The sequence below is a fragment of the Bufo gargarizans genome, chromosome 8 (assembly GCF_014858855.1).
Source record: "Bufo gargarizans isolate SCDJY-AF-19 chromosome 8, ASM1485885v1, whole genome shotgun sequence".
In the NCBI taxonomy this organism is placed as follows: Eukaryota; Metazoa; Chordata; class Amphibia; order Anura; family Bufonidae; genus Bufo; species Bufo gargarizans.
Genome location: NC_058087.1, coordinates 151,621,876 through 151,644,410, shown reverse-complemented (window position 1 = coordinate 151,644,410; position 22,535 = coordinate 151,621,876). Strand labels below are relative to the sequence as shown.

At 42.9% G+C, this 22,535-nt stretch overlaps 1 protein-coding gene across 1 annotated transcript in view; it reads right to left on the bottom strand.

Annotated features, from left to right (window-relative positions):
• LOC122945455 (vitellogenin) overlaps window positions 1–22,535 on the bottom strand; it is a 178,468-nt gene that overhangs the window by 89,893 nt on the left and 66,040 nt on the right. Inside the window, exons 9-11 of the mRNA XM_044304523.1 lie at window positions 18,246–18,349; window positions 12,731–12,896; window positions 2,121–2,273 (exon numbers count right to left, since the gene is read on the bottom strand). Of these exons, the coding sequence (XP_044160458.1) occupies window positions 2,121–2,273; window positions 12,731–12,896; window positions 18,246–18,349 (423 nt within the window). The remainder of the gene's footprint in view (window positions 1–2,120; window positions 2,274–12,730; window positions 12,897–18,245; window positions 18,350–22,535) is intronic.

The window sequence follows — 22,535 nt, the reverse complement described above, 5'->3', positions numbered from 1 at the left end:
TGAGATAGGAGCGGGTCCCTGTAGTCAAGCATTAGACATTTATGGCATATCCTATCAATGCATCATGAATGTCAAAGATGGTACAATCCTTTTACAGTATATAAAAAATGGATGTAGTTCAAACTAAGAATAAATTAAATGATTACCAAAGCACCCTAGGTGGTGTTGGAAGTTGTCATTATTTTGCATAATGAAAAAACTAAAAAATTGGGTTGTCTGGTTAAAAAATATATACTTTTTACATATTTGCCCTCATTTTGGTGCTCTATCCAATAGTGGGAGCAATGAGCCGGTATCACGCGAATGGTGCCTTGATTTCAATGTGCACCATGTAATACAGCATTTCTCCTGTAACTCTGCTGCCAAACTGTATGTTTCTTTTTGTAGTTTTACTGCAGACGAGCAGCAGCATAATCTGTGATCAGCTGATTTTTGGAGCACCCTCCTAACAAAAAGAGATTGATCAACGAGGTCAACCCCAAACAACTGGAGAGAGTAATATGAAGACATCCATAATAATCTGAAACTGGCAAAATTTGACAAAAATATATTCATATCCAATAAAAAAGAACAGATTTAGCAGCCAAGGATGATGTGAATGATGGGGTAGTAGTGACAGCAGTCTTAGTGTAGGTACAGAGGACATCTCCCTGAAGGAGAGAGCGCTGTCTGCCATCTGTTTTCTTCTTGTTTTGCTTGGAAGATATTCAAGGCATTTCCAACTGTGAAAAGTTCAGTGATATCTTTCTCTAAGGTCGCAGGCTAATATGTGAGGACAGTGGCGTGCGGAGATTTCCTGCTGGCACATCTCTTGCACATTACAATTCCTCTGCCTCCCTTCTGGCCTCTAGCTGTGTTCCAATAAAATTCTTTCATCTGCTTGGTCATTATACTCTATCGGACAATGTGTCTAAAACCAGACCTGATTATCCTGAGAACTAATGTCAAGCAAATCGAATTCGATTCGCCGTGAAGCCAAATTTCCTTGCGCTTCGTGGTAGAGAACAGTGTAAAAAAAATAATAATCATACTTACCTCATCCATTTGCTTGCGACGGCCAGCGGCCATCATCTTGCTTGAAGATCTCGCACGAAACCCCATGCGCGGTGACGTATGACATCGTCACGGGCTGAGGTGAGATTTCGCACCAGATCTTCAAACAAGATGGAGTTTTTTATTTTTTTACACCCGATTATTGCTATCAGATGCCATGATCATGTATGAACGCGGTATCTGAGGAGTACAATGACAGTGGGCATCGCAATCGCTGCTCCCTGTCATTGCACCCACTACTTACAAAGAAATGCTCTTCGTGACAAAGTAATTAATCACAAAGTGATTTTTTTATTTTTTTTTATTCGGTTAAGCCACTCGAATTTTGGAATACTCCGCTCAGCTCTAATGAGAACGGATATATTATTTCTTATAGCGACCTCCGGGTGTACAATAACAATTTCTAAATAAACACATAATGCATAGTTAAGGGGGTTTCCAAGACTTTTATACTGATGACCTGTCCTCTGGATAGGTCATTAGTATCTAATTGGTGGGAGTCTGAGACGCGGACACCTGCGACCGTTGGCCAGGGGCGTAAGTACCTGATGCTCCTATCATTCATTAAGCCTTGTTATGTACCCAGCTGAAAGCCACGAAGAGGCCTCTGGTCTCCCCGTGGACGTCGGCCCATTGGGAAGTTTCCCTGTAGGGTCTGTGGCCAGTCCGTCCCTGAATATGAGGGTATAAAATAATCTTCCCCAGAAGTCTTGTCTCCTTGTTTTAGTACAGGCTCTTCCCTGACTGTGTTCATAAAATGACCCCTGATGGAGGGACATGTGACCACACTCATCCATGAACGGCCTCCATTGAATATCACTGTGTGTCTACATAGGAGTGGATTTTATTATACCGTCATATAAGTAAGTCACTTCTAGTGCTGTTTACATCACTTTTAGAGAAAATATGATAAAGTGGCCAACCCCTTTATTGACAAAGAAACTGTAGTAGTATGTTTGGATGTAAATGATCTTTGAATGTGAAGCTACCCTTTAAAACGACGTATCTAGAGGGCATCAATCATGTAGGGCATTACAATGGGCTTATAGACTCTCACAGCGGCTTACATTAGCAGAGCAGGGAATCCTCCTGAATGCATCCACAGCCGCCAGTCTAGTGCTTTCAGGATTGGTTTTGATGAGGGCACACCAGTTTAGTGTGGGTATTAGTAAACTAGCAGCCAATCCAGCATTTCCAATAGCTTTTAATACACCCTGCATCTAGACAAAACAGAAAACAAAAAGGAAATAATCCAATTACTCTTCCAATGTACGTACATAAAATATGAGAAAAATCTGCTTCCACTGAGTTTTCATAAAATTTTTGGTCTGTCATAGAGACGTATCAAAGGCAATGATCGTGGTTTTTGATCTCTAGAACAAGGAGATAGAAGTTTTCAGGTATCACCCTCTCTCTCCTCCCTGCAGGAGAGGAAGTGAGACGGACTCAATAGAAAATCTATTGGGGTCATTTATTGAGACCGGCGCTTTAGATGCTGGTCTTAATACCCCTTTCTCTGGCCATGAAGTTATGTAGAGGTGCCGGACAACCTAAGGCTACTTTCACACTAGCGGCAGCCTTCTCGACATGTAGTTTTATTCCAGCCGGCTCTCGGCATGTTCGCTGTGCTGCGGCCGGACCTCATAGTAAACGGGGCCGAAGCGGACTTCTGGCGGCACGCGTGCACTAGCATCAGCACGGATCCGGCAGGCTGTTACCCCGCCGGAATACAAATATAATGTGAAAGTAGCTCTCTTGCTGGCATGGATTTAGATCATTTTCTACACCTAAAACAGTTGAAGAAAATGATAAATGAGATGGGCCGGCTAGCCATCCCGCCCCCTTCCTTGTCCACGCCACACCCCTTTTTATACTTGGCGTGAGTGGGGAAAAGTCGCAGATTCAGGCGCAAATCCGCTTTGTGACCGAACCCCCTATGTGTTCATCTCAATTGCAGAAAGCAGAGACGTGCGATATTTGAGCGCTTCTCTCTCCTCAATCTAGAAATCGGCGGGGTTCTCGACTCTCAGACCCCCACCTTTCATAAATCACTATGACATATCAAAAGTATAATGAAAACTCAGTGACCATGGAACCTGTCACCATGAAAATCCAATGTACACTATGGGCAGCATGTTATAGAGAAGGAGTTTTATGGGAAAAGTTACAGTATAACCCTTATTTCCTTCATACTGTATAAATTCCTGCTCATTCTGAGCTTTGAAGCCCAGGAGGCGGTCCTATCAGTGATTGACAGCCAGCTCTGTATGCACACTCATAGAGGGAAGGCTGTCAATCACTGATAGGACCGCCTCCTGACCTCAAAGCTCAGAATAAGCAGGAATATATATGAATGAAATAAGGGTTATACTGTATCTTTTCCCATAAAACCCTCCTTCTCTCTAACATGATGCCTGCAGCTCAGCCACCATGTTTAATGTGACAGGTTCCCTTTAAGTATCCCAAAGCATATAAACCAGGACCATGCACATCTGTAATCACATTGCAGGGCAGGGAATCCATACCTGTTGCATTTCCTCTCGGTTTTTTGCAGTACAGTTATTTCCCAGGCGTTCTTGCAAAATATTCATAACATTTTGTACTTCCGGAACCTCATGACAGCCTCTATTAGCCAAGCAGAAGTGGTGTACCATGGAGGTGATGGCAAGGTATACACTCAGTCCGGCTCCAGGGTCTTGCAGCAAATGCTGGGAATACACAATCCAAAATGTATTCTACTGCAAAAATGTTTTTTAAAGATATTTTTCAAAGACAGAAGATCTACCTGAGCCCTATGCTAACAGATAATATCTGTCTTTGGTTTACCAATGTATGTGCCTACACAATATAGAGCTTGCTCTAGACCAGTGATCTCCAACCTTTGGCTCTCCTGCTATTCCAAAACTACTACTCCCACCATGCACTGGTAGCTGAAAGCTATTATGCCTTGAATAAATGTCTCTTCATATCGTCAAGAAAGTAAGTGCCGGTCCTTTTTCACTAAATACTAGTGGGACTGCAGTGCTAACCCATCTTCAGTATGATGGGTGTTTTCTCGTTTTGCAGTAGATAGGGAGCCACAGGTTGAGGAACATTGCTGTAGACCTCATTGTACCCATTGTTAACTAAATACCTCTACTAAGTCATTTAATTGGGCATATTTGTTTGCTGAAGTCCCTTTCGAGGTCCCTCTGTTTTAAACCACCATTGTTTAATGGTATGTACTTGAAGGAATTCTAAAGTATCTTGGTTGAACCCACCATAGAAGGACTGATTTTCCTGACAGATGTAGAAGTGTATATTCAGAAGCAGTTACACAGTGGATTTACAAATTAAAGTAGTATCAGCCATGTTTAGAATTCCCATTATTTGTGAATGTGAAAGGAGACAAAGATTAAAAGGGTTTTATGAGATTTTAAAACTGATGACTTATTCTTAGGATAGGTCATCAGTAGTTGATCGGTGGGGGTCCAACACCTAGGACCCCCACCGATCAGCTGCTTGAGAAGGCACTGGTGCTCCTGTGAGCTGCTCCTAGGCCACATGATGATCATGTCATTACTGGCCTAGGAAAAGCTGAGAGAAGGCCGCGGCACAGGAGCATTGGTGCCTTCTCAAACAGCTGAGCAGTGGGGTCCCAGTGTCGGACACTCACCGATCAGATACTGATGATCTATCCAGAGGATAGATGGATAGATTTTCAGCTGGAGTGGTGTGAAGCATATATTGTCACTGGTCTCTGGAGCAGTGGTAATGTGTTCTCTGGAGAGATAAATCGCATTTTTGCTATCCAGTGTTATGGATCAGTGAGTATGGACTTCCCTGGTATTCACCTTGTAAACCCTGTACATGGATCTAGACTTTGCTGAGGGTTAGCAATCAGACCGCTACCTCCTGGGATAGTCCTGGTGTAGTTGGCAACTGACCCACTGGGGTCAGGGACACTGGTGCAAGCACCAGAGGCTCTAGGCGCAAAAAGCACACCAAAAATAGAGGAACAATCTGAGCGGTCACTTAGACTAATTATGTTTCTTTTGGCAAAATTTGACTAAGGGTCCATTCACAGGTTCGTGGTGTATTGCGGATCCACAATACACTGTGCCGAACATGGCTGGCACTAAATAGAGAAGTCCTATTCTTATCCGCAGCTGCAGACAAGAATAGGACATGCTCTATTTTGTTGCGAAGTCCGCATCCATTCCGTCCCCATAGAGAATGAATGGGTCCGCACCCGTTCCGCACAATTGCGGAACGGATGCGGACCACACTTGCGGACGTGTGAATGGAGCCTAAAGGAAACTTGGTTGGATAGTTGAGATGGAGGAAAACTACACCACAATTGTGTAAGCAATCTGGACAGTCTCTAGACTGTAGCACAGACAGGCAGACAGACTAGGAGAACTTAAAGGGATTCTGTCACCTCTTTTTACCTTATAGAGATGCGGACATGCACGGCTAGATCGCCGCTAGCATGTCTGCAATATACCTGTCCCATATCTGAGTGGTTTTATTGAGTGTAAAAAAGAAGGAACACTATGCTGGCACTGAGCATGCGCGAGCTTGAGCATCGCAAGATTACGGCAATCTGACTCAATAAAACCACTCATAGATATGGGACAGGTATATTGCGAACATGCTAGCGGCGATCTAGCCGTGCATGTCCGCATCTCTATAAGGTAAAAAGAGGTGACAGAATCCCTTTAAACATGAACTTGAACAGAAAGCTGAACTGTGAGGTCAGGAGTCCACAGGCAGGATGTGTACATGTCAGGAACACAGACTGGATAATGCAAGAGTCACTAAAGCACAAGTTTTCAAACCACCTTTGCTGGTCACATGGAACCTTAAAGCTTAGGCCCCCTCTGTCTGAATGGGTGCCTTAAATACTCAGGAAACCTCAAGCATTGGCTGGGGAAGGTTTAGTGAACACATGTACTGGCCCTTTAAAATGCTGAATGGGAGGACGCGAGCCCTAAGGGCACACTAGGATAGATGATGGAGGCAGCAACATGGAGAGGATGCCAGAGACCAGGACGCCGGATGGCATGGTGAGTAGCACGGGACAGCAGGAGGGCGGTGGGCACAAACTACAGACCTAAAATTCAGCCGTCTGAAAAACAAACCTGGGTTTAATAGATGCCTGGAAAATTGAACCTACTGGATGCAGAGGGTGCCTGATGTAAAATTTTTGTGGGGAATGAATAATATTTTTGTCTGTTTTTCAAGATAATATTAGTGCTACAGTATACACAGACATTGTCAGCAACTGTATGGTTTCAAATTTGTGCCACCATTTTGGGGAGGACCCTTTCCTGTTTCAACATGACTGTGCCCCTGTGCACAAAGTGACCTCCATAAAAACATACAGTAGTTTGATAAGTTCCGTGTGGAGGGAGTCAAGTGGCTGCACAAAGTCCTGACCTCAACCCCATCCAACATCTTGGGGATAAATTTAAAGACCGAGCCAAATCTTCTTATCCATCAGTGTGTGACTTCACAAATGCTCTGTTCACAGAATGAGCACAAATTCACAAGGACTCCAAAATCTTGTAGAAAGATATTCTAGAGCGGACTGTTCTTGCCATAAAAAGGGGCCCAACTTCCTATTAACAGCCATGGTTTTGGAATGGGAAGTTCAAAAAGCTGACATAGGTGTACAGGTTGTTAGTCCAGCGCTCCTTGCCTGTGCTGCTGCCCCTACATGCAGGCACGTGCTGACAAGCATGGGCAGCGGGTAGCTTAACTATTGTATACACCCCATGCTGGCATCCTCCTTCCAGCTCGGAGTGCTCCAGCTCAGAGTCCTGTACTGTTTGTTAGGAAGTAGGTGAGTGTGTCTCTCCTCCTTTTCTGAGGTAGCATGCGCACGCCCGCCCTCTATCTTCCCCAGCCTATGGCTGGTCTGCCATGTGTATTTAAAGGTGCCTCAACTGGGAGGCACCTGAGCAATTAGGTTCCTGGCTAGTCTAGTTTCCTAGTTTTAGCTAAGGCGTTCTGATGTTTCTTGACATTCTGTGTACCGGACTTTGGTTTACGTTTTACAGACTTTGCCTGATTGCTCCCTGCTTTGACATCTGCCTTTGTACCCTGACTATGCTCCTGTCTGAGGTCTGTCCAGTGGGTTCACACTCAGGTCCCGATTCCCTCGTGTTCCAGTTCCCCTCTGAGGTAGCACCAGGGCCGGTGCTACCATAAGGCAGACCAAGCGGCTGCCTTAGGGTGCACCCTGGGGGAGGGCGGAAAAATTAACCTTTTTGTTTTTTTTATCACTTACTTGTGAGTTGTGGAGGGGGAGAAATGTGACATTGAGGGGGTGAAATGTGACATGGGGTGATGTGACAGAGGGGATTATATAAAAAGGAGGGGGAGAAATGTAACATGGAGGGCTGATGTGACATGAAGGGGGAAAAATGTGACATGGGGGGCTGATGGCTGACATGCGGGGCTGATGGCTGACATGGGGGGCATGATGTCTGACATGGGGGGATGATGGATGGGGGCTGATGTCTGACATGGGGGTCTGATCTGAGGCATTGGGGGTCTGATATGAGGTCTGATTAACATTGGGGGTCTGATTGCTGGTCTGACCTAGGGTAATATTTTTTTCTTATTATCCTCCTCTAAAACCTAGGTGCGTCTTAGAGCGCGAGAAATATGGTCCTCAAACCAGCGATTGTCTGAAGCAGAGAGAAGATACCAGGACACACAGAGGAGAAGCCAGCTGCTGCAGACAGGACCAGGGCCAGGTGAGCTGCGGGGGGGGGGGGGCACCAAAATGTAGCTTCGCTTGTGTTGGCAAAAGTCCTTGCACCGGCCCTGGGTAGCACCTGTTACACCCCTCAGGAAAGTCTCTCCTCACCATCAGAGGTATCATGTGAAGAATGAGGGGTGTGCTCAGACATCGCCCTCGGAGGGAGTTGGTCACGTGAGACAGTGGGCTCTCACCCGCTGGTCATAACACAGGTACATTTCAGCCATATAGCGTATATGTAGGAAGCTTTTGGTGATCTATTCTTGCATTACCAATAGTAATGTGATGGGCACATGTTTCCTTTAATAATCACTAAAAATGTTTTAAATTTCAGCAGATAATGGGAAGCAGAAGGTATTAATCTTAAATGTAATCAAATGGAAAATTCTTCTGAACAACTGTATAGAATTATTTTTCAGCTGCATTACGTTATACTGCTGACCTTAAGAATTTGTATTGTAACGAACACAAGATGCCAAATGGAGTGAGTCACAACAACTCAAGAAGTCCACATTGTGAACAGCTACTTTCAGGATGGGGTACTACCTGACATCTAATAAATACAGCACCGTGGAAGTCATCACATCAACACTGGGTCTTTTTATTAAAGGGTCACAGAGTTTTCTGAAAACTTTTTATACGTCATAGAGACATATTAAAAGTTTTTATCAAAGGGTGTCTGAGTGCTGAGACCCCAGACTGATTGCTAGAACGAGGAGAGAGAAACGATCACATATCACGCTCTCTCTCCTCGCTGCAGAAAAGGAAGTGAGAAGCACTCAGACCTCTACCGATCAAAACTTTTGCTACGTCTCTATAAATACATCAGTGATCCTTTAAAAAAGACTAAAACAATAGAGATTAGACAAAGTCCACTGAGCTTTTTGATTATAGAAGAACTGTCCGACCAACTAATGTGTATGGGGGTGCCCCGCTTTTTCCCCACCGGCAAATGTCAGGGGAAAGAAGGGTCCGGCATGTTCTATTACAACATGTCTGATCTTTTGTTCTCATGGGAGATACACCACCACCAGACATGTTTGGAAAAAGGTTTATTCCCCTCTCTGTGTGGAGAACATATGCATGCTCAGCTGAGCCGAGCATGCAGGGCATATGGAAAGCTCGGCAGCAAAAGCATAATTTAAGACACTGTGCCAGATGAACTAGTCCTGTAGATGGCATGAACATATACAGCCTGTCTAGACCTGCACCAGATTTATCATAGGGGCTCAAGCTGGTTCATATGTCTGGTGCAGGGACAGACACTTTCCCCTAACATACAGGTAAAACTAAAAAAAATTGAATATCGTGCAAAGTTCATTTTTTTCAGTAATGCAACTTAAAAGGTGAAACTAATATACGAGATAGACTCATTACATGCAAAGCGAGATATTTCAAGCCTTTATTTGTTATAATCTGGATGATTATGGCTTATAGTTTATGAAACCCCAAATTCACAATCTCAGAAAATTAGATTATTACATTAAATTTAAAAAAAAGGATGCTAAATAGAAAAATGTAGGACCTCTGAAAAGTATAATCATGCATATGTACTCAGTACTTGGTTTTGGTCCCTTTTGCATCAATTACTGCCTCAATGCGGCATGGGTGCTATTAGCCTATGGCACTGGTGGGGTGTTATGGAAGACCAGGATGCTTCAATAGCAGCCTTCAGCTCTTCTGCATTGTTCTGTCTCATGTCTCTCATCTTTTTCTTGGCAATGCCCCATAGATTCTCTATGGGGTTTAGGTCAGGTGAGTTTGCTGGCCAATCAAGCACAGTAATCCCATGGTCATTAAACCAGGTTTTGGTACTTTTGGCAGTGTGGGCAGGTGACAAGCCCTGCTGGAAAATGAAGTCACCATCTCCATAAAGCTCGTCTGCGGAAGGAAGCATGAAATGCTCCAAAATCTCCTGGTAGATGGCTGCTTTAACTCTGGACTTAATGAAGCACAGTGAACCAACTTCAAGCATCTTGCATTGTGTGCTTCTCCGTTCTTCCTCCAGACTCTGGGTCCTTGGTTTCCAAATGAGATGCAAAAGTTGCTCTCATCAGAAAAGAGGACTTTGGACCACTGAGCAACAGACCAGTTCTTTTTTTCTTTTACCCAGGTAAGATGCTTCTGACGTTGTTTGTTGTTCAGGAGAGGCTTGACAAGAGTAATACGACATTTGAAGCCCATGTCCAGGATCCATCTGTGTGTGGTGGCTCCTGATGCACTAACTCCAGCCTCAGTCCACTCCTTGTGAAAGTCCCCAACACTTTTGAATGGCCTTTTCCTAACAATCCTCTCCAGGCTGCGGTCATCCCTGCTGCTTGTGCACCTTTTTCTTCCACACTTGTCCCTTCCACATTACTTTCTATTAATGTACTTTGATACAGTACTTTGGGAACATCCAACTTCTTTTGCAATTACCTATTGAGGCTTTCCCTCCTTGGAGGTGTCAGGTATGGTTTTCTGCACAACTGTCAGGTCAGCAGTCTTTCCCATGATTGTGATTCCTACTGAACCAGACTAAGAGACAATGTAAAGGCTCAGGAACCCTTTGCAGGTGTTATTAAAGATCCTGCTGACTAGAGTGTGACACCTTGAGCCTAGAATATTAAACCTTTTCACAATATTCTAATTTTCTGAGATTGTGAATTTGGGTTTTTCATAAGCTACAAGCCATAATCATCCAAATTATAACAAATAAAGGCTTGAAATATCTCGCTCTGCATGTAATGAGTCTATCTCATATGTTAGTTTCACCTTTAAGTTGCATTACTGAAATAAATTAACTTTGCACGATATTCAAATTTTTCGAGTTTCACCTGCACACTACTCACAAAAAGTTAGGAATATTTATGAAAAAATTTATGAAATTTAACATAAAAAGTTCACGCTCCATATCATAAAAGTAGGGCATTTAAGTAGAAGCATGCAATGGAGATTTCCTCATCTCAAACAACTTATTGAAACAAAAGCTAAAAACAGTGGTGAGTATACCCCCACAAAAAATGCCAATGTTTCAATAATGTCTCAATAACAACGTCGAATGCTGTTCACAAGTCGACTTATTGTCTGCCGAGGCATGGCATCCCACTCTTCTTGAAGGGAGGCCCTCAGGTCATTGAGGTTCTGGGGTACAGAGTTACGAGCCTCTACACGGCGACTCAGCTGATCCCATAGGTTTTCAATGGGATGCAGGTCTGGAGAAAGTGCAGATCATTCTATTTGTGGTACCCCAGTCTCCAGCAGCAGTTCACTAATGATGCGACCTCTTTGAGCTGGTGCATTGTCATCCATGAAGATGAAATTAGGCCTGTGTTGTTCCTGCAGGCGCACAATGGCTGGATTAATTATGTTATTCAAGTAGTATGAGCTTGTCACTGTACCATTCACATCGACTAGACATACCTGCCCACACTGTAACACCACCAAAGGCAAACAGTGGCTGATACATAGCGATTTTTTTTATGTCTCCAACATCGCTGGCGGCCATTATTTCTGCTCAGTGTGAATTGACTTTCATCAGTGAACAGCACTTGAGGCCCCCTGGTCCATCATCCAGCATAGATGCTCCCTGGCCCATGCAAGACAATGACGTCTATGCCTGGTTGTGTGGTCAGGTACCCTTGCAGGTTGTCTAGCATGCAGACCACGCTGATGTAAACAGTTTCAAATGGTCTGACATGACACTTGGGTGCCTCTCACCTCCCTTAAATGTGCCCAGAGTTGCGTGGCATTCACCATCCAGTTCTGCAGGGCATTGTTTACAATGAAGCGGTCATCAGTGAGGGATGTGGCCAGAGAACGCCCACTTCTATGCCTTTCTGTGACTCTTCCAGTCTTTCTGTATCTCTGTTGCAACCTGCTGATGACACTCTGGGACACTCTGAGCTCAGTGGCCACTTACGTCTGAGAACATCCTGCTTGAAGCCTCGCAATGGTGAGGTACTGTTAATACATTGTTAGGTGTCGTCTTGGTCTCATGATGTCAAAATTTGAACAGCATGATGAGAAAGACTGTTTAAATACCAATTCTATAATTAAACCAGGAAATTTATTGAGTGATTCATGGATCAAACACCTGTTGTGAATTTTGTCGTTAAGCTCCTTGATAGAGAACAGCAAGTTGTGCAAAAAGTACTGAAATAATGAACAGTTGGAGATATGCATTCAAAAGTTTAGAGAAGGTCACATTAAGTTCCCCTGTAAAGGTTAGAGTGCATTTTAGGTTCATCCTGAAATCTCACCCACAAGCTAAATATCCCTAACTTTTTGTGAGTAGTGTTGGTTGACCTATCTGACACTGAATTTTATGCCAGAATAATGGTGCAATTCTGTCACAAAATGACACATCTTAGGTAACTCTTTCAATGAAGCACCATTCCTTACAGTCCCACCTCCTTGTCAAGCGTGCATTAAAAATTATAGAAGCTGTAGTTGTGCCAAATTTCACCAATTTGTGCCCCTTTCAAACAGATTCTAGGTACAGACACATAATAAATCTGGGCCAATGTGTAAAAAAAGGGCCTTCAGAATAATTTCCTCTGGTGGGCCCCAGGAACCCCGGTCTGACACTGCCAATATCATAGAAGCCAATAACAAATCATAAACAGAACATACAATCCAGCTCAATCTTGTAGCAAAGAGGAATACTTTATTAAAGCAATAAAAACTTCCAATACAGAACAGTCTCGTCTACGTGTTTCAGACCTTACGTTTTTTTGGTCCTTACTCATGAGACTGTCCTGTATTGGAAGTTTTTATTGCTTAAATAAAGTATTCCTCTTTGCTACAAGATTGAGCTGGATTTTACGTTCTGTTTTTGAGTTTACAAGTCAGCCGTGTCCAGGAGCTGGTTCCGTGCTCACGGCAAAGAGGAGCAGGTGAGAGCTGCCTTTTCTTTTCTATGTGAATAACAAATCATACACTCACTGTTAGGGATCCTATCATCCCAGATGTTGGCTCTGCTATGAAAGCCAGTGACCAGAGAAAGGATTCCATTTTCTCATCTTCTAATTCCTTTGAAAGAAGGATTTCCTTCATTAAACCAACACAGGCCTCAGTTCCACAAGATGGAAGAGCGTCCAGCAGGGGTTGCCTAAAATATAGATTTGGACAAATCCAAGGAAAAGACAATTAAAGTTGTCACAAGAAAGAACTGTCTGTTATATTACAGAAGTAATAGTTTAGGTATGGTCACATGTAGTGGAAAGGTAAACCCCTTTAAAAATATGCTATGATTAATCAAAAATGAGGTCCAAGGGTAGCTTCATTTACAGCAGAAGATAGTATGGCAATTTTAAGGTGTAGAACTATCTCACCAAAAACTGTAGCCAAACACACAGCACACAGTGGGTTAACTGAATAATTCCATTGAATGAAGGCCCAGTAAATAAACTGGTTTGCCATCAGTAACTACAGATGGTCCTTTGTTTTACATGTTTGCATATCTCACATATTCAGCAGTGTATATTTACTTCACTATTCAACACTGTTCACGTGATTGATGGGCGCCGCGGTAAAGTCCGATATTTATCCATTCTACATGAAAGCTACCGCCACTGTCAATTTCTAGTTATCATCTTATGTACATTTAGTAGAATGGGTCAGTCCATTGATGGCAGCATTCCCCATAAGTTCTGAGCTTCCATAAACTAGGGAACCAGTCACATTGGCCTCCTTCCAGGGAACAGCAAACAACAGCTTTATATTCAATGTACTGAGCATGGAGCTTCACAATGGAGGACAACACAAATGCCAGAGAAATCCAGTTATTGCTCTGAGAGTTGTTTTGTTTGGGGTGAAGGCTTCTACCATTGAAGATGAGGAGTTCATCCATGGCAATGCATACCACCGTGTAAGTGTCAGCACCATGGACAGAGCAAGACTGCACATGACGTCCTTATGGTCAGCACAAACCTACCTCTTTAATAAAGGGTATGTGCACCTTTATGCATCTTCTAAGAAGTCACTTTAAAGGGAGGTCAGGAGATGTCAGTGATGGAAAACCCATGAGTCGAGACACCCATTATTCACTATAATGAACAGTCGGTGGCATTCTGCTTGTTGGTAGGTTGCTGCATTTTTGAGAAAAAATACCTTTTTTATTTATGCAGATGAGGACTTTAGTGCACCAAGGGGCGGTGCCTATCTGCTCGGAGCACTACCGCTCCTCAGCTTTCCAGTTCTGACCACACACCTTGGGACATAGACGCTCCCACTGCTTAATGAATAAAAGTCTTTTTTCATGAGAATTCTGCAACAGATTTTCAAAAGGAAGGTATTATTTTAAACAGCAGGATCAACCCCAGTTTAACAGGATTGGTCCTGCCGATGAGTGCCCTTTGAGCTGATTCTACTCCCTCTGAAGTCAACAGAACTAGTATCAAATGTTTAATGAAAGAGAACATCTCAAAAACTTGAAACCTTTTTAGGCTTTGTCTATAATGTTGATACATAACAAAACATTTAGCAATATCGGCAGTATCCCAGATCTGGGAACATCTGCAATTGTTTTGTATAATGTTGAATATTATGTTATGTTTCTGCCATGTACTCCAGCGTATGAGGTATGATTGGCAGTGCTTGGCAGGAACAGGGCTAACAACCCTGTTCCTCCCTTCCTGGTAGGAGTGGACTGGCCCGACTTCCTGCCAGGAGTCCAGACAGAGAGGAGGAAGAAGCACATGCCAAAGCTCCTTTTCCAAGGGACTGTATTCAGTTCTCCTTTGAAACCTTCACTCCAAGAAGAAAGACAGAATTGAGAACACTGCTTCCAAAATAGCGAGAGTGATCAGTAAATCACTGCTTTACAGACCCTGCTGCAGGTGATGGACTGCAGCTCAGACACCTATCACCTAGACCTCTTCTGGGCCAGACAAACACTAGGCCTGTACCATACAGTGGAAACCTATATCTACAAGTACCTGCTAGTACCATTTAATTGGCACCTAACCAGCTATCATACCTGATCATCTGGTGACCGAAACTGCCGTTTGAGCTTAATACTATGGGATGCATAAGTTAGATTTTGCACAAAGTAAAGAGAGACTGTTATTCTTTTACTTCTGGCTTGATTCTTCAAATCACCTTTCCACTGCGCTGATCCCTGGGACCAACGACCTGAGAGAGTACACTGTCACATAACACATCATCAGGGCCACTACCACTCCCATCCTCTGCGCTAGCTTCTCAGGGGCCCACTGCATATCATATATCACACAAAACTGCTATACATTACTCCATAGCTGACACTGTGGAAATATATGACATATTTTTCATGCATCATAAAAATGTTATGTATATGTCACACTGCTGAGATAAATGTTCCCTTTTTCTCACACCTCTAGAAGACCTTTTTATATAAGAACCCCACTAGTCTTTGCCAGAGTGCTGCAAATAACTCGACTCCTTAATCTGATCTAGTGTGCTCTTAATCCAATCCTTAATGAACAAGAAATCAAGAATATCTTGTCCTTAAATTGTACTTTAAAGCCAAGTTGTGAACAAAGTATGAATAATACAAATACTGTATGAAAGGGGTAAATGGGTTATATAAAAAATGCTACCTTGATGCAATATTTTAGCGTTTAATCCTCGAAATTAATGACATAAGAGCCAAGTATCATTGCAAACATTCATCCCCTGGCAAACTAATCAAACAATTGAAATTCAGAGGAGAACTATTGTAATTAGCCATATTTCAAGAATGACTACATTGATTAATATGGACAATTAGGTCACAAGTCGCAAAGAAAATGCAGGATTTAAGGGGAATTAATTAGACAATTTCCCTTCTCAGTAAAAGACTGAAATCTTCCCAGAATTATTTCCTGCCAGCTAAAGGAAGACAATAAGGCCTGCATGAAAATGAAACGCGTCGCCTGTGATAGATGTCAGTCATGAGTTAGTGAAAGGCAGGGGAAGGACAGGTGCACTTCATCACTTCACATGGGGGATCCAGACAGCGCTGCCCTGAGGATTAGATTTGCATGAGAATGACGGCTTTCTCTGGGACTCTCCAAGTCATTCTCACTGGGTGCAGACATTGATATCGTGGTTCCCTAGGGATAACACTTGGTTACAGCACAGTCTAGAATGCACAGTGTGGGACCAATGCCAGGTCCCGGTCTCACTTACAAATAGGAGCTCTTCAGATAGACGGGGCGACCAACCTTTCCGTGGATTTTTTTCTATCTTATCTATTAGTGTTGAGTGAATCGAACTCCACGAAGTGGAATTCAATCTGAGTTTCAGGGAAGATTCGATTTGCCGCAAAGAAGAACTTACTCAAGCTTTGTGGTAGCCAAATGATTTCCCCTGAATGGTGGTAATTTTTTTTTTACAAATCATACTTCCCTCTTCCGTTTGAGCACAAAGAGCCAGTTGCTGCCATCTTGATTGAAGATCTCGCACAAAATCACATGCACGGTGACGTCACCACTCCAGCCTGCATGATGATGTCATCATGGGCCACGTGAAATTTCTCGCTAGATCTTCAAACAAGATGGCGGCGACCGGCTTTTCGCAGTCAAATGGGGAGGCGCAATCGCAGCTTCCTCTCATTGCACCTAATACTTACCAAGTAATGCGCTTCATGACGATGTAATTCGTCACAAAGCAAATTTGTTTGTAAAATTCGGCAAAGCAGCCTAATAAAATTTTTGAATACTTCGCTCATCACTATTATCTATCTATCTATTGTATCTATCATGTCCATTTTCTTTAATGTTGGCGCTATAAGGATGCAAAGCACATTGCAGTATGACAATGTGACTGTCCTGGACATCACAATGTAATGAAAGTGAATTGCTACCTGCACGTTCTTGTAACCGCATCCAGACTGGTGGAAAAATACAAATGTGCTGGACTTCTTGTGACTGTTGGGTCTCGGTCATGGAAACCTGCAGGATTTCTTGTGACTCTTGGGTTGTGGTCACTTTCATTACATTGCAATAAACAGTTGCATCACAATGCTGAGATCTTTGGCCATGTGATGTATGCCATGACCAGGCGCAGTGTACCCCAGCCTCAGTTATACTCTTAGGCCTGTTTATAATGGGACAGCTCTTACTTACAGATCACATTTTACAGACTCGATATTTGGAGTGTTTTAATATTGTTAGTTTTCTTTAGTTGTACAGGTTGTAGGAAGGCGCAAGGGTCCGTCATTGACGGAAGGTATGTTTCACCAAGGTTCCTGGCCTCGGTGAGATAAGAACCGGTAATTTTGTGTGTCAGCGGAAGCTAGTGCTCGCTGACACTGTTTTACTTAGTGTGGCTGTAAAGCCGATCCGGGCCGGTTCTTATTGGGAGCAGCCAAAGAGCAGGGTGGGTGGCTATTCCCCACGTCCAGGCCAGGTTTTGGGCTGGGGTTTAAAAACCCAGACAGCAGCTCAGCTGGGTATGGTATGATCCTCCAAGTGATAGTGGAGATGTGGAAGCGCTGTGTTTTGGGGAGCTGAGGAGATCCGCCATACTACAAGGCTGAGGGCTGCATGAGAGCCGCCTGCCAGGTGATTTATGTTATTTGGGGAACTCTTGCTGTGTGAACTAACACCAGGACCCTGTGATGCATTGTTTTTCTTTTCTGCCTTCACTGTGCGAATAAACACTGGACGTTTGTTTTTTTAACCGCGGTCTTGCCTCTGTATTGCGTCCGCTTACCCTGCCTACCAGAGCAAATCCCTACAAGGTTTATGTGCAAACGTAAGTAAAAATGTACAAAACCTATAGAGAATTAGCTTTGTATAAAAAGTTAAAAATGTTAAACTGCATTAGATCCATACTCTAAGTTTAAAATGATTATATATAATATACATAGAGCTCTTTGCAAGAACCATCCCCCAGATTACATCTCATCACTGAGGTACCCTGGGGTAATGCACAATCTCTGACATCGTCCAGTTAGTGATGGCAATGTAGGGACTTTCACAAGTCGAATGGTAAGTTGTCAATTTATTTGTAAATTTCTAGGAGGAATAAAAGATGAATCACAGAACTGTTACTTCATGGAAAATACAAGTATTTACTAAAACATACATGTAAGAAGAGCTGACATGTCATCTTTAAGTGGAAAGGACAGCCTAGAACAGTGATGGCTAACCTCCGGCACTGCAGCTTTGGTGAAACTACGACTCCCAGCATGTTCCATTCATTTCTACGGAGTTCTGGGAACAGCCAAGCAAGTGTGCATCTTGAGAGTTGTAGTTTTACCACAGCTGGAGTGGCGGAGGTTAGCCATCACAGGTCTAGAATTTAGAGGACTAAGAAAGGGATAAAAAATGGAACATAAGGTGAAATGTAGTTCTGCACCATGAATACATCAGCCATCCTGCTACTGATGACCACATAAGTACAAGGGAAGAAGATGGTACAGTATGGAAAATATTTTACCATACCAGTGATTTTGGGGTTGGTTTAACATTTTGAAGGCTGCTGTACTTACCAGTTATCTCTGCATTTAAATGATGACCTTTGCCATAGTTCAGACAGTGCATCAGAGGACAGAAGTCTCAGCTCAAACACCAAACCTATGAACAGGTCTGTGGTCTGGACAGAAGGGAGAGATGAAAAACACAATCCTGTCATTCATATTTCTATCATAATACTGTTTGCAAAAAGAAATTGCTGGTCTGTTAGTCTAGTTTCACATCTGCGTTTTTAAATCCGGCAGAGGAACAGCCTTCCGGAGCTCACCGTGTGCGGCATAGCCGGATAAGGCTGTGCGCTGCTGGATCCCTATTGACTACATTGGGATCTGGCCGCTTTCAGGCATAAATGCTGGCGTTCGTCTTTACAAAAAGTGATCAATGCACAACTTTTTGTCTGGCCAAAAGCTGACATTTATGTAGAAAAGCATCCGGATCCCATTTTAGTCAATGGGGATTCGGCAGTGCATGGCCCTATCTGGCTATGCTTAATATGGTCAACGCGGAACTCTTCGTCTGCCAGATTTAAAAACGAGATGTGAAATTAGCCTTACAAGACAGTAACATCCAACTGGTAGAACATTGTCATTTGTACGTGTGCTGACATTTTATATATTCAACAAAATATCACCGTCTTTCTGGATTTGTCCCGAGGTGGTTGGTTGCGGTGTTCTCTATACACATAGCTCTGGTGAATACGGCTTGTAAAGTTGTGACTGGTTGATACACATTAGTACTGCTGTTTGCATTACTTACCCGTCACCTTGTAAATGCTGTGCAATCTATCGCCCGCAAGTTATAGAACTGGAGGAGCTGAGCAGACTGATATACTGTATAATTGTGAGAAACTATTCATTTATATAGCTGCCCTTCCTACGTTTTAGAGTCCAGTGGGTGGTCTCACTCAATGATTGACAGCTTTGCCATATATATATATATATATACACACATTATATAAGCACGAATACAAAGATAGCTGTCAATCACTGAGTAGGACCTCCCACTGGACTCCAAAACCCAGAATGACAAGTTATTCAGATTTTTATTTCATCAATTTGTTGGACCCATGCAGATGGACCCATGTTCAACGTGTACAAGAAGTAGTAAAAGTATCCAGCTCACCGATTCTGACTTTCCATAACTGTACTGGTACATGGGACAGCAACAAAAAAGGTGAACCAGTCCAGCCCTTCTGTTACCTAGTATTCCAGCTTTATTAAAATCTAATTAAAAGTCTACAAAGATAAGAAACATAGAACAGTCATTGAAAGGGTTTCCAGACTCCTCAAATTAAAGGGGTTCTCCAGGAATTAAGAAAATGAAAATACTTAAATATTACCTAGTGCATCGTTAATACGGTTGAAAAAAGACATAAGTCCATCAAGTTCAACCAAGTTTATTATAAATATATTCCCAAATAACTTTCATTAGATATAATGGCTTGTTTTGTCTAGGGAGCAATCATTAGGGAAATAAAATGGCCACCGTCCTGTTAGTACACACAAAACCGAAAGTTACTTCAGAAGACTGAGCTAAAGAGCTGCCTCATCCTCCTCTCTGCTCTACAGGGATTATGATCTTAAATACAGTTTAATATTATCTTCAGCTGTATCTCTTTAGGAATGGAGTTCGGACAGGACAGGACAGACTGTGTTAATGGCGACTGCATACAAGTGCTGCTGCCACATCCCCACCCCCTCTCTGTACCTAATGTCTCCTTATGAGCTCTATTCCTACAGAGATTCAGCAGAAGATCTTATCAGCTGTATTCAGGATCATAATCACTGACAAGTAGGAATGGAGGAAAAGGAAGCTCTTAACCTCAGTGTTGTGAAGTAACGTGTCCTCTTGTGTGATTAGGGCAGGTTCTGTGTGTAGTAATAGGACGGCGGCCATTTTATTTCTCCTGATGATTGCTCCCAAGAGAAAATGAGTCATTATAACTAATGAAAGGTATTTGGGAATGTATTTATAATAAAGTAATATTTACGTATTTTCATTTGCTTTATTTCTGTTAATGATCTATCCTCAGGATAGGACATTAATATCTGATCACTGGGGGCCCGCACCTGGCTCCCCCACTGATCAGCTGTTCCCTGTAGCATCTGGTGCTGGAACTGGCATTTTGAATAGAACAGGAAGCAGACAGCTCCGTTCAAAGTGTAGTGGCCGTGCTGGGATACTGCAGTTCAGCTCTCATTCACATCAATGGGAGCTGAGCTGCAGGAACCCAGCACGGCCACTACACTTTGAACGGAGCTGTCTGCTTCCTGTCCTATTAAAAATGCCAGTTCCAGCACCAGAGGCTACAGGGAACAGCTGATCAGTGCGGGTGCTAGGTGTCGGACCATCCCCAATCAGATATTAATCACCTATCGTGAGGATAGGTCATCAATATCAGGAGCCTGGAAAACCCATAACACACTTATGTGTTTCAAGCATCTGGGCTCTTAATCCTGATGTTATGAGTAGCTTCAAATGCTCAAGTGGCAACAACTCACATTAACCTGACACTGATTTGAGCCCTCAGACTTATTTTGCAACAGTCAGAGATTTTAGTCAGTGAAAATTCGATCTCAGCAAAGAAAAATTTGAATGAACGCCACTTCTCACCCCCTGGTGTTAAAAGGGTTTGGAAGCTCTACAGTTTTGGAAATTAGCAGATCTACAAGGTGGCAAATTCCATTAAATTGGACAAATTTCATCGGATTTCCTGGATCTGCTCTGTCTGTATCTCTACTAGGTATTGACTCAATAGTAGCAATTATAATGATCTAAAAGAATTTTTGGGGAGGGATTAATAGTGGTTTCCTACTGTGTGTAGTAAAAAGGTAAGTGAGGCCATGCTCGGCTGCAGCACAGGACCCACAGAGGATTCACTTCTCTTAGGATATTCCTTGCTGCCCGTGGTAATGGCTTCTCAGAAAATAGAAAACAGAAACTAACCTGGTAATATTTTTATGAGGTCTACCGAGATGCTTCCAACAACAACTAAGGTTCGGTGTCATGTACTGCCAACACTTCACATACGTCCCAGTGCCTGCCAGCAGTGCTAATTATAAGAACCAGCACTCAGCAAGCAATCTCAAGGTCTCCCTTCTTCTACAGATGTATACAGGTTGACCACAGGTAAGGAGCACTTGACATATCTAGCTAGCGTGTTCTCTTTGACTTGAACTATTCACCCTGCACAGCTATCCTGGGTATGCTTGGTTAGGCTAATTCATGGCTGAACATCAAAGTAGGTGAGACCAAAGCTAAGGAGATCATTCTGCTAAAGGACCATATACGATTTAGGGCTCATGCACATGAACGCATTTTTCTTCCGTTTCTGTTACGGTTTTTTTACTGGTCCGTATGCGGAACCATTCATTTCAATGAGGTTTAAAAAAAAACGGAAATTACTCTGTGTGCATTCCATGTTTGTATGTCCACATGTCCGTTCCGCAAAAAAAATAGAACATGTCCTATTCTTGTCCATTTTGAGGACAAGGACAAGCATTGTTACAATGGATCCACACACAAAAAACTGATCCAACACGGATGCCGTCCGGTTCTTTTTTAGATCCGTGTTTTGCGGACCACAAAATACATACGTTCGTGTGCATGAGCCCTTAGATTAATCAACCCAGTCAATGTCATTTATCTATAGGAGTACTATGGTCACCTAGAAATAAAAGTAATTATGCCTTCATGTTGCAATTAAAGGGAGGCTCTGGAAAACAAAGAATTTTCTATTGAAATTATATATTAAAAGGGTTGTCCCCCTTTTGTAACTCCATTAAATTACAAATTTATTTTGGCCACTGAGTTATTCAATAAAATGAATCTGTATAGCGCCACCTGCTGTTTGCTCTTTTCTTTATCTCTCTGTCCATCTTGCTGAGGTGGTCGCACATGCTCAGTTCTATCTTTTAAATGCCATGAGCTAACAGACAGGATATGCTCCCTGAGTACAAACATAACCCTTGAGCTGCCAGTTTGAAATAAATCTAGCAGAGCAATTGAAGCAATGAATAGACGGAGTTCTGGATCCATGTGAGGTACGGGGCTGTTTTTTTATTTTTTTACATTGATCATGGGATAACCCCTTTAATGAGTCCTTAATTATATTTGAGTTTGAGTGAGGTGTGTGAGCACCATGCTTTCTACTAAGTGCTTATATAGGACTGGACAGCAGCAGCACGTCACTATGCTCATCACATGGTCCGTCACATGATCCATCACCATGGTGATGGATCATGTGACGGACCATGTGATGAACGTACTGAGGTCCTCAAAGGTCCTATTCCTCACAAAAGAAGACA